Raw genomic sequence first — 16799 nt, forward strand, 5'->3', positions numbered from 1 at the left:
CTTTTTGTACTGAGGAGTAGTCAGTAGTATTTGGAAACTTAGCGTCTCCGTGCTAAAGAAACAAACATAAAAAGTAATAAATGATATAACGCCCTTTCGCCCGTCTCATGAATGAAGTAGCAATGGTAACCCATCGTTGATCCGGTAATAATTAAAAGTGTAGCTATTTGGTCAGAGTGCACGATGTTTACCACTGTTGTAGTACTAGAAGAGGAAGTTGATCGTTAGTGGAAGAATATACGCAGTGTGAAAGATATATATGTAAAACGTGACGTTTAGTTTGTCCGTTGGTATTGACCACAGTTATCGCATGTGTTGTGCGATGAGCAAATGGAAGAATTCTTGACGATCTCTGATAGTGCTGACAGCCTCGGACGTTTCCACCTTTTCTAAGCACACTTTGCGGCTGTATCCCTATTAAACGTGATCTAACCCCTTCGAAGCTCGCGCGACCGCGATTTTCGCTTTCGTGTGCAGGTTGTAACCACTGTACAAAATCTGAACGTGATCAGTGATAGGAAAAGCATCGTCGAGCCCGAGGGTGATTCGCAGGACGCGCTCCACGCTTTTGTACAATGTGAGAGCAAGGTTGTACGCACATTCTAACGAAATTTCAAACTTATGCATCATAATGAGTGGGAGTTACAGGGTTTAGAAGAAATGGCCCTTCAATTCTGTTGCACTGTTTAGCTAATAAGCACTGTTTTAAGCTATACGAGCAGGTTTCAAGCATCACAGTCGATTTTGTGCTGTTTTCTGAACTTGTGCAACCAAAGGTGATGCGTCAGGTAGTTCCTGTGAAACATACGTTCTTTACAAACAGGAGGTTTGTATTCATTGCTTGTTGAAGACCTTATAGTAACTTGAAATTTTCTTTGCTGACTTCTGGTTGCATATTTCATAAATGCTTAGGATCCTGTACCATCTGCAATGAGAGAGAAAAGGAATAAGCTAAAGGTTTAACGTCCGTCCGCAACGAGGACATTAGAAACGGAGCACAAGCTTGATTTGGAAAAGACGGGGAAGGGAAGCGGTAGTGCCCTTTAGTAGGAATCATCTGAGACGTCGCCTTAAGTGATTTACGGGTATCATGGAAAACCTAAATCTGGATGGCAGAACGGGAATTTGTTCAGTGGTGATCGCATTTGGAACACTGAGTGTAGAAATTTTTTGTTTTTATATACCAGGTGTGGTCTGTAAAGTATTAAGATTAGTACGCTATTCTACTAACTGATACTGGTTGATGGAGAGCCTGGAGAAGCCCCACTCGGAAGTGTTGTCCTCTATGAAGTGGCAGAGGTCAGCGTTGACCTCCGAGAAGACGAACGGCGCGTCGTACTGGTAGCCCACCTCGCCGCGCTTCACCGCCTCCACAGACGCCGGGCCGCAGCGGTAGCGCTCTGCAGCACACGCAGTGAAATCACCTCCACGGAAACTATCTGCCGACCGTACTTTAATACAGGAAAATCGTTCAGTTAAACTGTACGTTGAACAGTGGTTGCAGTTCATCAACGTATCGGAAACCAACTCTGCATATCTCAACAGAAATGTTCTTTTCAGCATATAATTTATTATACAAGCTACGAGTGTGAGTTTTTATGCGAATCAGTTTCGTCAGCACAATTTGTTCAGCTTCAGTTTACTTGTCAATTTAACTTCTGCCCCACAGAATGTTATATTGTTAAGTTGTAAAGCTGATGCTTATCACAAAGCAAGGTAACAATGGTGATAGTGTGATAGAACTCCTCCTTTGTAAATATTAACGCTTGCACACACACACACACACACACACACACACACACACGCACACACACACACACACACACACACACTCACACTATCTTTGAATCAATGTGAAGAGCAAACTTAGATTATTGTCTGATTACGTTATTGTCTGCAAGGTACTTTAGTCGTCGATTAATTTCGAGGGAACAGGCCAAAATATCCATTATTGCAATATCCAAACTACTTTCCTTAACGAAGTGTAAACAGAGTATAATGAGGATGAATATAAGGAAAAATTGGTTTTTCAATGAAGCATTAGTGATTTATTGCTGCGCGCATTCAGGTCGTTTAAATGAGTGGACATGTGTACTAAGCGGTATGAAGAGTGACGCATACATTAACTCCGTTGCAGGGAACATATGGATTACTCTGATTCATTCGAAGAATTCTCTGAACCCGCTAGGTTAGCCGAGAGCGCTTATGCGCTGTTTCCTGGAGTCGGGTAGGAGGCGCCGGCCCCTGATCGTATCTACCTGGCGGATTAACCACGAGGGCCGGTGTGCCGGCCAGCCTGGATGTGGTTTTTAGGCAGTTTTCCACATCCCACTAGGTGAATACTGGGCTGATCCCCATGTCCCACTTCAGTTACAAGACTTGCAGACATTTGAAAAAACGTTCGTACTATTTCGTGGCTTAGACTAGCCGCAGACAGTAGGGGTACACTACTATCGTCCCAGGGGGTACGGGGTGGCGACAGGAAGGACATCCGGCCACCCTCTGACACTAACATTGCCAAATCTATAGTAACAGGGCCGACCCCGCGTTGAAGAAGGACAACGGCCCAAGAAAATGATGGTGATTCGAAGAATGCTCTGAAGGAGTGTAAAAACTACAAAGGAGACAGCCCAAGAAGATAGTATGAGATTACAGGTAGAGTGTTTGGAATGTGTATCATGTATAATTAAAGAAGATTAATGGAGGGATTCAGAGAGGTGCACTAGATTCTCAACTGGCTGGTTAGGTCAGTTCGAGAGATGCTTAGATATCTTAAATGGAAATCGTTGAAAGAAGGAGAGCTTCGATAGTAAAATCTTCTGACTTGTTAAGTGTCGTTACATTCCTCTTCAAACATCTCCAATGTTCGAAATTTCGAAAGGAATATGATTGGAAAGGAATATGACGTGGCGTAACAGATAAGAAGATTTTACCTTCAATGACAATGACTACGAAAACCTTCAGACTTACAAAGGGAGAGTAAAGTAAAACTGTCCTGTAAAAGATTTTATGCGCCTTAAGATAGGCAACATATTTACGTCATCTTACCTGGACGTGGATGATGTAAGTTGAATTGCCTTCTCAAGGCGCATAAAATATTTTCTGGGACAGGTTTATTTTGCTCTCCCTGTATAAAGTGAACCTCCTTTTCGCGAAAAACATTTGGGATACTTCCCACACTGCAAAACCACAAAACTGTCTCCAGCTTATTTTTCGTAAACTGATCATAAGAACAGAATAAGAGAGATAAGAGAAGACACAGAGGCATAAAGATAGCTTCTTTGCATTACATAGCGATTGCTGAAGGAAACGGTGCAAAGTCTCATACAGTAGAAGCGGACTATGTCGTTTCGTTTTTCTCTACTTAATTTTATTCCTCTACATCGGTAGCGAATTAGCAGTAGCATTGTTGTGGCTTTTCAGTCAAACATATTGTTATATTGGAGAAATCTTAAACCACCAAAAATATTTTAAATGTTTGTCACCCATTTAAGCATGTGATCGTGAGACGGTGAGGGTAATATTGTTAAATTAGCAATCGGAGAGTTGGATAATGAGAACGGATCTTTGTGTGTACGTTGCGAGCATCCTGTTCCCAAACTAGTACTTTATTTTTAAGTAAATACTATTTATTTGTACTTTTATTCACCTCAATAGGGCAAGCAAAGACGTTTAATGGCACATTCAGGTTGAAAGTGTAAACAATGCATTTGTGACCACGCATATTTTATAGCAAAATTTTTTGGCTGGGGCACCGCAGAGCGCTGTAGTTGCTGCTTGACCCCTGGTCCCGCAACACCAGTGCACTTTTCGACTGCTATAATTAGGAAATATGAGACGTAAATTTTATCAAAGTAATTTTAGTGCTGCGACAGAAAGGCATTTTATATTAAGGCACACATTAACTGCGCTGTGGCACACAGTACTATAACGTTTGAATGTCGAATGTCAGTTTGTGTTTGAAAGTGTTCGTGAATATATTTGTTAAACTTGAATGAGTGTTAGCCACTACATGAAACAACCAGTATTACAAATCTCTGTCTGCTTCCTAAAGCAAAACAGAAAAGTAAGGAAAATTAGATCATCAGAGAGTTGTGCAATATGTAACTGATAAGTAGAGATGAATATTCTGTTCTAGTTAAGTGCTCATTAGGCTAGGCACGAAAAGTTAGCAGGAAAATGGGAATGGACGAGATCTTGGGAATATGCAGTGAGAAATGAAGTGGCCAGTAATTATACAAGGTGTATGAAAAAGATCGTTCGAAATTAGCGAGAACATATGTTCCACGTGAATGAAGATAGAGACAATTGGGATGCATTTTAGCTTATGTGTCGAAACTAAAAGTTTACCTTGCTGGCTGGTGTAAGTTGCCAGTTCATGTGGTGTCAGTAAGCGTATCGCTGGTGCAGCAAGCTCGCTTGCTCATTACAGTAAACACGTTCCTGGATATTTTGCAGATATGGAGTTTTCCACAACTACCAGAACATGCTGAAAACTTCATTTTGCATCAGAACGGGAAACCCCCGCACTCGCACCTGCACGTAAGCGCATTTCTTGACAATGAGCTGCCTGAACGACGGATCGGCACTAAGGAACATACGGATCTGGCATTACAACAGTGGCTTTTTATGGGGTTGTAGAAGACTCTGTGTATGTGCTTCTCCTTACACAACAACACCGATTAACTGCACCGCCCCTCAGTAAACAGCAGTCAATACAGTGATTGAAGAAATGGTCGCAAAATTATGGGATGAGTTTGACTGGTGTCTGCAAGTTTCTCGGGCTTCTGTTGAACAATTATGAAATGTAGATCTAAAGTTTGATCGTAACATAATTATAAAAAGTACTCGAAGGTTCTGCATGCATATGTTTAAAATAAATCCCCTTATAAAATCGAATGGTTCTTTTCGTAGTCATATACGTAAGGAGAATTTCATCCGAAGTTTCAGTCTTCATTCATGTAGAAAATATAGTCTTGTAACACTGGATGAATCTTTCTGAGGACTTCTTGGACGACATGTCAGCTCTTCAAATTTGAATGTCGGTAGCGGGAACACAAGGAGTTGTTAAGAAGCAATGTTGCAGCTACACTGATGATCCAAACCATTATGACAGCTACCGACCGCAAGGTTGAATCTCACCTTGTGATGTTGCGAGCGACTAATGATGTAAGAAAAGTGTATAAGGGGAGCGGAGGCGAATGGGGAATCGTTCTAGCTATGACAAGGGGCCGCAAATGCAGAGACCCACCGAATACGCGACTTTGATAAAGGGCATATTTTTATGCCCCTGCGACTGGAAACGAGCATCTAGCAAATGGCGACCCTCGTCGGTTGTTTACGTCATGAGCATGATGGTAAATGGTTGAGGGGCAGTGAAACCACAAGCAGGCGACAAAGTTCTGGAGAACCACGTCTCTTCACAGAACGTGGAGGTCAGAGGCTTGCCTGCTTTGTAAAGCATGATAGACGACTATCTGTGGCAGATCTGACGCTAAAGTAGTCGTACAGGCACAAGTGTCTCGGAGCACTTCATTCACAGCACATTTCTCAAAATGGGATGACCGAACGACATCGTTAGTTTCGATTGCAATATGCACGAGATCATCGAAATTGGACCATGTACCAATGGAAACGTTTCGTCTGGTCAGACAAGTCACATTATGTTACAGTAAACCGATGCCCGGATATGCTGTCATACAGGCGAATGGTTACCCGAAACATGTTCTACACCGTGAACGTAGGCCGCTCAGGGCAGTATTATAGTACGGGGGACATTCACTTGGATTTCCATGGGATCTGTGGTTGCAGTCGAAGGCAGCTTGACAGCTGTCGAATACGTGAACATTATTGTGGACCACCTAAATCACTTCATACTACACGTCGATACCAAGAGCGATTGCATCCTCCAGCAAGATAACAGTCCAAGTCACAAGGCCAGAATCGTGCTACAATGATCTTGGGAGCATGATGGCGAAATCACGTGGAGGGGCACTAAGTGCACCCCATCTTAAATCGGTGGATTACATCTGAGACGCTATCAGGCGCCAGCTTAGCGTCTATGAACAACGGGCCATTAATTTGCAGGAAATGCTTGAACATTTGTAGACACATCAGATGCCACGTACCTGCAGAAACTGACCAAGGACTTGTTGAATCAGTGGTACACAGAATCGCTGGTATACTGCGTTTCAAAGGTAGACGAAAATGTATTAAACACTTGGTCATAATACCAACAGTGTATGTGGCGAATGAGGGTCGCCAATATTGGGTGTAGGGGAAGGCATTTTTGCTTAAAGTGTGTAGCACTGGGTGAGGTGGGACGGGTTTGTGGATTAGGTATTGCAGGTTTGAAGCGCTTACCGTCGCTCTTCTCTTGTGGAGTGGCGTCGATGACCTGCCAGCCGCCGTATCCTGGCGGCAGGTCGGGCCGCTGCATCCAGACCTCGTTCCAGACGTGGAAGTTCCAGCAGACGTCGGGCCGGCAGCCGCCAGGGCCGCACGCCATCTGCTCGCCGTCTCTGGTGAAGTACTTGTCCAGCGTCAGCGAGCGGTTCGTGTCGTGCGCCGACACGTAGTTGGTGATGGAGCGGCACGGCAGACCCAGCGCCCTGCACACTGCAACCCGCGCAACGCCACTTGAGGAATGGCGACTACGCTGTCAGCATTATAAAGCTCAGTGTGTAAGCAGGGCGATAAAACATACTGTCTAGCCAATACTAGCACTTAAATGGCTGCGAGCTCTGATAAAGTCGCATCAGTTAATTCTTCAGGTGTAAAAAGATTCCTCCCTGTCCATTGCCTAGTATGAGTCACTTAGAAGGGATACTAACAGTAATTGCAAAGAAGCACTGTTATAATAGATGACACAGGACACCACAGGAGATGTTAAAGAGGAGGTCGTAAGACGGCTTGGTACGGGAATGTTTAATGTGGGAGCACTAAAAACTACAGAGCTTAACCCACGAAAAGGAGATCGAAAATTCCTGTCAAATGCAGAAGAAAGAGCAAATAGATGACTGGAAGACACTGGGAGTCTCTAAAATATAAAATAGATTTACCACTGTGTGACAGAAAGGACAAGATTGATACGGAAGAAATAAGCTGACCAGAAATGTGATCGGTATGACGTCACCAACAGTGTGGAGCTTAAGGCAATCAAATTACCTCACATCGGTAACGTCTTTGCACGTTTCTGCTGTTTAAATTGTTTAGGTAGATCATTCAAGTTTTATTCATCAAGCGCCGACTCCTTTTTCGGCTGAAAAAAATTAGAGAAACAAGAAATGACTTACTTCTATTGTGACTGTGTTACTACATGAACGCTAAAATGGTCGAAACCGAGCCATTTCTGTACTTGGAACAATAAAATGATTTTTTATATAATAGAAGCGACTGCGTTTATTGATTTCTCATCAAATTCTCGCCGTTATTGAAGGGAAATTTCAGTTGCCTCCAATTTCCAGAGAACTTTTAACACTCAGTCATCACAAGGACAGATGAAGTTTTTTGAATGTCCATTTACGAGATCTTAAATCTGAAGGGATGAGGTAAACTGTGTCGTTTGAATGCGGCACCTCGGAATTTCATTAACTATAAAAATGCTCACCTGATACCTAAAATCAATGAAACAGAAGACTTTCGGCAAAATTACTTGGTAGACGACTTTCTGTCAGAAGAAGACTCATTGTCACGCTGCCAAAGAAGGTTAGGACCGGTAAATATGGAAAAGTATCAGTGATTTGTTTTAATACCGTAATACTTTAATAGACATGGGCTAATTTGAGATGGTATGCCTTTCTAAATTTTGAACCGATTCAGCCAATTAGAAAAGGAATTTCATTTCATCAGATCTTCTGAATCATTGTGCGATATAGCAGTTTCCATATAAATGTGTTCTGAATCTCATTAAGCCGTGGAAAAAGTATAATAGACTGGCTACGTAAAAATAATACTGAATCTTTCTTACAGATTACAATAGTGTGTCGCACCGGGATTCACAGTCGAAACCTTGCTTGTCACAGATAATGTTCTTACACACTGAGCACCTGAGTACCACCCTCGACCACGCTTCGCAGCTTCACTTTCACCAGTACCTTTTCTCCTACCTTCTAAATCCCACAGAAGTTCAGCAGAGAAGTTTACCTACAAATCTACACCGTCCCGAAGTCGGGTGACCAGAGGACAATCTATGTTGCATACAAAAATTCTCTTGTGTGTATATAACTTTTCAACCAAGAGCTATTTATTTCTGATCTACGATCGTACAGTAATATCTGCGAAAGGCTATTTGCATACTAGTCTTCTTTTATACGCGGATTTGCGTAACGAAGTGGTTCCGTTCCAAAGCGAACTACTGCGTAGTATGAAACTTATATTTAGAGTACTGCACTAGTGATTCCAAAACTTGTTGAACATCAGAGAAACATTAAAAGTAGGAAACCTAAACGTCATGTCGAAAGTACAGCTTTGTGACTTGCTCAATGATTCTAATGAGAGACGCGCGTTCACTTCGAAACTACAGTTCGACAGTAATGACCTGTGAAAGGATGCACGTTCGTAGTTGAAATCATTAACCCGTAACTGACGTGCAAGGTCTTGTGGACCGTCACCATTTTCCTATCGCTTCCCTTTTATAAACATTCGATCCACAGAAATGATTCAACAACTTATTAGGAATGGACTGACATTCGTGTTCACTGTAGAGAAGAGTAGGCCAGAAGTCCCTACTAACTTTCTTCTTCAAAGTGGAGGGCCAGAGAAGACAGCTGTTTACAGCTTAAAGGAAGAGATGTTACTGATCTCTTGTGTTCCGAAGACGGAGAAACTTGTAATCCTGATCTCTAGTATGCAACATTCTGAGATCCTCGACCCAGAGATTGGTAAAACAGAGATTATTTCTTTCCATAAAGTACAAAAAGGCGGCATGGGTTCCCTGTATCAAATTGTGCAACTTACAGCGTAAGCGAGAGGACTAGGACATGGCTTGCAGCATTTTTTTTTTTTTTAATGGTAGATTTTGGCTGCGGAGTAAGCACTTATCGCCTATGCAGATCTTTCAAGAAGGCTCCAGGAGTAATACGTCTTGATGTCATTAGCAAAGACACTAACATATCCCCTTACGACACGCCTACTGCAGATAGTCTCGCAAGGGAACTCACGTTTTCAATCATGCACATACAGCACATACCACATGAAGAACTTCCACAGCTTCACGCTCTTGACGAGACAGTTGGTAAAAGAATAATCTGTAACTTTTGCCCTCTGGAACTCAAGAGGAAGAAATCCTTAACAACAGTATGGACGCGCAATTTACCTTGGATATTCACGAAAAACCATGTAAAATTTGGCTTGAAACGAAGAAATAAGTGGTGTTTTTTCAGACTTTAATCTGAAGTTCAAAGTACACGTTTTCTCTCAAGACGTATTATTTTTATCTCGATAATAACTGCTTTAAAATGGTTTTCAGCAGCGAAGGCTCAGATCTATTTCAGGCAAACTCCCACGGTGTGACAGATCGCAGCATGTTAGTTATGAAAGAAATATTAGACATATTAGTTGAGGGTTCATAAGCGCAGAGAAAAATTTATGCCGGGTGTAACATGATGACCTCAAGCATAAGAGAACGTGTGTCGCTTCGTGAGGTGAGGCAACCGGCATGACACGTGTGACCCACAGCCTTGTGTAGATTTTATGACAGGAAGTTCATTAACATAAGTAAAAGGCACATAGAGTTTGGCAGCGGTCCAGAGCCCATAACCAAAGCTGCGTCGACAGAAAGCGTTACTGAGAAATTTACAAGCGTCCTGACGTGCCTCGCTGAGTCGGACGTCAACTAACGCAAGATATTTGGTGTGGCTGAGTGGACGTACATATTTTTCGACAGTCTCGTCGCTCCCGTTTTTGAGACATATAACGCCCAATCACCGACGTTTTTATTAGGAACGTTTTTCCTTTGTAAGGGTCTGACATGTCGAATTGGACAAGGTTGAGGATGGAGTCTGGCTGCAGCGTTGTTTAAGGAACCTTAAAACGACACTCATTACAGGTTAGATAGCGAGAAACACAGGAAATCTCATTCTGGTTGGTTAGATGGAAAGTACAATCGCTGAATTATTTCAAGGAAATTCAGAACTATTAAGACAGTAATTCTACATCGTGTAGTCAACATCTTAAATGGGAATACGTGCATACTACAAAAACCATGGTATTCAACGTGGATAGGTTTAAAAACTGAGTAATGAAACTGACATAAGATGAAATGAGGTGATATTCTGACCACAAAACTCTATGGTAGAGTGTTAGATGCATCATGAATCACACATGGGCCTGTTCCTTTTACGACTGACTATTACTCAGTACTTCCGTTACTTTGCAACTCGGAAGCAATCTGCACAAAGTTTTGTGTGGATGAGAGCTTACTAAAATAGACAGAGTGAGTTGTTGTTGTTGTTGTTGTTGTTGTCGTCGTCATCGTCGTTGTTGTTGCTGTTGTTGTCGTCGTCGTTGTTTTGAGTCCGCAGCCTGGTTCCACGCAGCCCTCCACGCTAGTCTACCCTATTCAAGTCTCTTAATCTGCGCATCGCCTCTGCAACCTACATCCATCTGAACCTGCTTACTATATTCATCCTTTGGTATCCCTCTATAAATTTTACGCCTGACATTTCCCTCCACTAACAAATTGACTATTCTTTGCTGCTTCAGGAAATACACTCTGTCGATTGATACTGTCTTTTTACCAAGTTGTGCCGTCAATCTCTATTCTCCCGTATTCGATTCACTACCTCTTCATTAGTTAACCCATCTTTCTATTTAATAACTGACATTCTTCTGTATGGCCACATTTCAAAAGCTTCTATCCTTATGTAGTCTGAGCTGTCTATCGTCCAAGTTTCACTCTAGTACAAGAGTACTCTCCAGGCAAACACCTCCAGACAAGACTTACTACTACTTAAATTTCTCTTTTTCAGAAGCGCTTTTGATGCTATTGCCCGTCTGCATTTCATATTCTCTCACCTTCTGCCATTATCAGTTATTTTTCTGTTCAGTTACCAATATTCGTCTAACTACATTTACTAATCGAATTCTCTCTGCTTCACCTTATATAATTCTACTAAAATCAAGTTCAAATTCATGTCACCTACGAAGGTGCAAGATCCTTTGGTGATGTAATAAATGTAAGCTGCTAAGTATAACCAAAAGATACGTCCATTTATGCCACACATTTTGATGCTCGGAAACTCATTCATCAAAATCTACAGGGAGCTTCACTTTGGTCTAGAATCATGAAATTTGGCAGGATGCAGGGTTTTGCAGTACAAGTAAAACAAAAAATTTGAAAATTGTTCATTTGTAATTATTTCACATGAAAAACATTTTTTTTGGTCATTTGTAAAACGACTGTGTGTCTGTCTCTCCGTGTGTTAAGACCCATGTTCTCAGGAGCGTATAGATGTATCACGTTGAAGTTTATGTCACATACTAAGGTCTATAGCCAGTTGGCGGTGTGGTAGATGTAAGCTTCAAAGTAGATGAGGTCGAAAGATACGGTTATTTATGTCACACATTTTGATACTCGCATACTCACTCATCAAAACCTGTAAGGGATTTTCCGTTCAGCTAGAATCATGAAGTTGGACAGTCAGCAAGGTTTCACAGCATAAATAAAGAAGAAACCCGAAAATTGTTAATTTGTAATTATATCATACAAAAATATTTCTTTTGTTAGCTGCATGCAAACTTAAAATTAAAACACTCTTGAAAGTCTTAAAATTCCTGGGGCTGATAACTTGCCATTATCGATGTCGATAACAGGGACAAATCGTCTAGATTCTTGATTCCTGGAATGGATAGACTGTCTATTCGTTCTACTCGCACCCTGCCAGTTTTTTTTGTCTAGTGTTCACCGAATGAATATTTCAGTTTGTTCTAAATGAATCACTATTGCCAACAACAAATCTCATATCGGAGTATATGTACAGGAATGGCAAAGAATTCAGAGACGCCTGAACAACGGCCGGACACTGAAGATCTATCGTGCTGTTCCTTTATGGGTTAAGAATCTTCTTGGTAGGTGCGTGGAGCTGCACTGAAATGTGATATCATAGGCGATAATTATGGCACAATCAGCTGAACAGCTCATGCATCTAAGTTGCTGACAAGAATAATATACAGAAGAACGGAGAAGAAAATTGAGGATGTGTTAGATGACGATCAGTTTGAATTTAGGAAAAGGAAAGGCACCAGAGAGGCAGTTCTGAATTTGCGGTTCTGAAGCACGCCGATGACATTGTAATTCTGTCAGAGACAGCAAAGGACCTGCAAGAGTAGTTGAATGGAACGGATAGTGTCTGGAAGGGAGGACATAAGATGAACATCGACAAAAGCAAAACGAGGATAATAGAATGTAGTCGATTTCAATCACTGATGCAGAGGGAATTAGACTAGGAAATGAGACAGTTAAAGTAGTAGATGAGGTTTGCTATTTGGGGAGCAAAATAACTAATGATGGTCGAAGTAGAGAGGATATAAAACGTAGACTGGCAATGGCAAGGAAAGCGTGTCTGAAGAAGAGAAATTTGTTAATATCGAGTGTCAGGAAGTCGTTTCTGAAAGTATTTACACGGAGTGTAGCTATGTATGGAAGTGAAACATGGACGATAAATAGTTTGGACAAGAAGAGAATAGAAGCTTTCGAAATGTGGTGCTACAGAAGAATGCTGAAGATTAGATGGTTAGATCACATAACTAATGAGGAGGTATTGAATAGAATTGGAGAGAAGAGAAATTTGTGGCACTTCTTGACTAGAAGAAGGGATCGCTCGGTAGGACATGTTCTGAGGCATCAAGGGATCACCAATTTAGTACTGGAGGGCAGTGTGGAGGGTAAAAATTATAGAGGGAGACCAAGAGATGAATACACTAAGCAGATTCAGAAGGATGTAGCTTGCAGTAGGTACTGGGAGATGAAGAAGCTGGCACAGGATAGAGTAGCATGGAGAGCTGCATCAAACCAGTCTCTGGATTGAAGATCACAACAACAACACAATTGAAGCAAGACTAAAGAAAAATCAAGGAACGTTCAAAGGATCTGTCGATCTGGAAAAAGAATTCGACTATGTAAAATAGTGCAAAATGCTGCAAGTTGTTCGAAATTCTAAGAAAAATAGGGGTAAGCTATAGGGGAGACGGGTAATACACAACATACACAAGAGCCAAGAGGGAAAAATAAGAGTGGACGACCAAGAACGAAGTGCTCGCATTAAAAAAGATGTAAGACTGGGATGTATGTTTCGTCCCTACAGCTCAATCTGTACATCGAACAACCAATGATGGAAATAAAAGAAATGTTCAGGAGTGGGATTAAAATTCAAGGTGAGAGGATATCAATGAAAAGATTCGTTGATGACATTGCTGTCCTGAGTGAAAGTTAAGAAGAATTACATGATCTTCTGAATGGGATGGACAATCTAATGAGTACGTAAAGTGGACTGAAAGTAAATTGAAGAAAGACGAAAGTAATGAGAAGTAGCAGAAATGAGTACAGCAAAAACCTTAACATCGGGATTGATGGTCACGAAGTAGATGAAGTTAAGAAATTCTGTGACCTAGACAGTAAAATAACAAATGACGGGCGGAGCAAGGAGGACATCAAAAGTAGACTAGCACTGGCAAAAAAAGCATTCTTGGCCAAGAGAAGTCTATTAGTATCAAACACAGGCCTCAATTTGAGGAGGAAATTTCTGAGAATGTACGTCTGGAGCACAGCATTGTATGGTAACGAAACATGGACAGTGGGAAAAGCGGAACAGAAGAGAAACGAAGAATTTGAGATTTGTTGCTACAGATGAATGTTGAAAGTTAGGTGCCCTGATAAGGAAAGAGGAGGTTCTGCGTAGAATCGGAGAGGAAAGGAATATATGGAAAACACTGACAAGGAGAAGGTACATGATGATAGGACATTTGTTAAGACATCACGCAATGACTTCCATGGTACTAGAGGGAGCTATAGAGCGCAAAAACTGTAGAGGAAGACAGGGATTAGGATTCAACCAAAGTAAACAAGCTTTCGCATTTCAGTGTCCGAGATAGTGGAGATTGTTCTTATGGTGAAGATAGCAGCACTCAGTTTCTGTACAAGATCTTAATTGGGTCCGTTGTGAGAGAATCAGTGATCTCTACCCTCCCTAGATGTATATGGTTTCTGTGCACAGAGCTCACGTACGTCTGCTGAGTCCTATGTTTTGTTTCGTCCGCGATATTGTAGTTTGGCAAAAAGTTTCAATCGGTCTCTACGTGATAGAGGATTATTTTTGCCAATTTTAGATTATAAACCTCATGTAGTGGACTATGACTGAAACTTAAGGAGGGTTTTGTTAGGTCAGCGGGTATTGGAATACTTCATTAGAATAGACAACGTAATCACAATAATTGTTTCCTTCGCGTGTGTCAGGAATTTTACACTCTCCATAGTGGATTTGTTCTTGCAAATGGCAATGGAAAATTTAGTGCTCCAGAAACTACCCATTTTGTATCTTACATCTACATCTACATTTATACTCCGCAAGCCACCCAACGGTGTGTGGCGGAGGGCACTTTACGTGCCACTGTCATTACCTCCCTTTCCTGTTCCAGTCGCGTATGGTTCCCGGGAAGAACGACTGTCTGAAAGCCTCCGTGCGCGCTCTAATCTCTCTAATTTTACATTCGTGATCTCCTCGGGAGGTATAAGTAGGAGGAAGCAATATATTTGATACCTCATCCAGAAACGCACCCTCTCGAAACCTGGCGAGCAATCTACACCGCGATGCAGAGCGCCTCTCTTGCAGAGTCTGCCACTTGAGTTTATTAAACATCTCCGTAACGCTATCACGGTTACCAAATAACCCTGTGACGAAACGCGCCGGTCTTCTTTGGATCTTCTCTATCTCCTCCGTCAAACCGATCTGGTACGGATCCCACACTGATGAGCAATACTCAAGTATAGGTCGAACGAGTGTTTTGTAAGCCACCTCCTTTGTTGATGGACTACATTCTCTAAGCACTCTCCCAATGAATCTCAACCTGGTACCCGCCTTACCAACAATTAATTTTATATGATCATTCCACTTCAAATCGTTCCGCACGCATACTCCCAGATATTTTACGGAAGTAACTGCTACCACTGTTTGTTCCCCTATCATATAATCATACAATAAAGGATACTTCTTTCTATGTATTCGCAATACATTACATTTGTCTATGTTAAGGGACAGTTGCCACTCCCTGCACCAAGTGCCTATCCGCTGCAGATCTTCCTGCATTTCGCTACAATTTTCTAATGCTGGAACTTCTCTGTATACTACAGCATCATCCGCGAAAAGCCGCATGGAACTTCCGACACTATCTACTAGGTCATTTATATACACTCCTGGAAATTGAAATAAGAACACCGTGAATTCATTGTCCCAGGAAGGGGAAACTTTATTGACACATTCCTGGGGTCAGATACATCACATGATCACACTGACAGAACCACAGGCACATAGACACAGGCAACAGAGCATGCACAATGTCGCCACTAGTACAGTGTATATCCACCTTTCGCAGCAATGCAGGCTGCTATTCTCCCATGGAGACGATCGTAGAGATGCTGGATGTAGTCCTGTGGAACGGCTTGCCATGCCATTTCCACCTGGCGCCTCAGTTGGACCAGCGTTCGTGCTGGACGTGCAGACCGCGTGAGACGACGCTTCATCCAGTCCCAAACATGCTCAATGGGGGACAGATCCGGAGATCTTGCTGGCCAGGGTAGTTGACTTACACCTTCTAGAGCACGTTGGGTGGCACGGGATACATGCGGACGTGCATTGTCCTGTTGGAACAGCAAGTTCCCTTGCCGGTCTAGGAATGGTAGAACGATGGGTTCGATGACGGTTTGGATGTACCGTGCACTATTCAGTGTCCCCTCGACGATCACCAGTGGTGTACGGCCAGTGTAGGAGATCGCTCCCCACACCATAATGCCGGGTGTTGGCCCTGTGTGCCTCCGTCGTATGCAGTCCTGATTGTGGCGCTCACCTGCACGGCGCCAAACACGCATACGACCATCATTGGCACCAAGGCAGAAGCGACTCTCATCGCTGAAGACGACACGTCTCCATTCGTCCCTCCATTCACGCCTGTCGCGACACCACTGGAGGCGGGCTGCACGATGTTGGGGCGTGAGCGGAAGACGGCCTAACGGTGTGCGGGACCGTAGCGCAGCTTCATGGAGACGGTTGCGAATGGTCCTCGCCGATACCCCAGGAGCAACAGTGTCCCTAATTTGCTGGGAAGTGGCGGTGCGGTCCCCTACGGCACTGCGTAGGATCCTACGGTCTTGGCGTGCATCCGTGCGTCGCTGCGGTTCGGTCCCAGGTCGACGGGCACGTGCACCTTCCGCCGACCACTGGCGACAACATCGATGTACTGTGGAGACCTCACGCCCCAGGTGTTGAGCAATTCGGCGGTACGTCCACCTGGCCTCCCGCATGCCCACTATAGGCCCTCGCTCAAAGTCCGTCAACTGCACATACGGTTCACGTCCACGCTGTCGCGGCATGCTACCAGTGTTAAAGACTGCGATGGAGCTCCGTATGCCACGGCAAACTGGCTGACACTGACGGCGGCGGTACACAAACGCTGCGCAGCTAGCGCCATTCGACGGCCAACACCGCGGTTCCTGGTGTGTCCGCTGTGCCGTGCGTGTGATCATTGGTTGTACAGCCCTCTCGCAGTGTCCGGAGCAAGTATGGTGGGTCTGACACACCGGTGTCAAT

General features: G+C 43.1%; 1 protein-coding gene across 2 annotated transcripts in view; it reads right to left on the reverse strand.

Moving 5' to 3' along the window:
• Positions 1–16799, reverse strand: part of LOC126457207 (hemocyte protein-glutamine gamma-glutamyltransferase-like) — a 181863-nt gene that overhangs the window by 46055 nt on the left and 119009 nt on the right. For both annotated transcript variants that reach the window (XM_050093307.1, XM_050093309.1), the window contains 2 exons: positions 6364–6618; positions 1232–1400 (listed from right to left, as the gene is read on the reverse strand). In XM_050093307.1, the coding sequence (XP_049949264.1) occupies positions 1232–1400; positions 6364–6618 (424 nt within the window). The remainder of the gene's footprint in view (positions 1–1231; positions 1401–6363; positions 6619–16799) is intronic.

This window comes from Schistocerca serialis, chromosome 2 (assembly GCF_023864345.2).
Source record: "Schistocerca serialis cubense isolate TAMUIC-IGC-003099 chromosome 2, iqSchSeri2.2, whole genome shotgun sequence".
NCBI lineage: Eukaryota > Metazoa > Arthropoda > Insecta > Orthoptera > Acrididae > Schistocerca > Schistocerca serialis.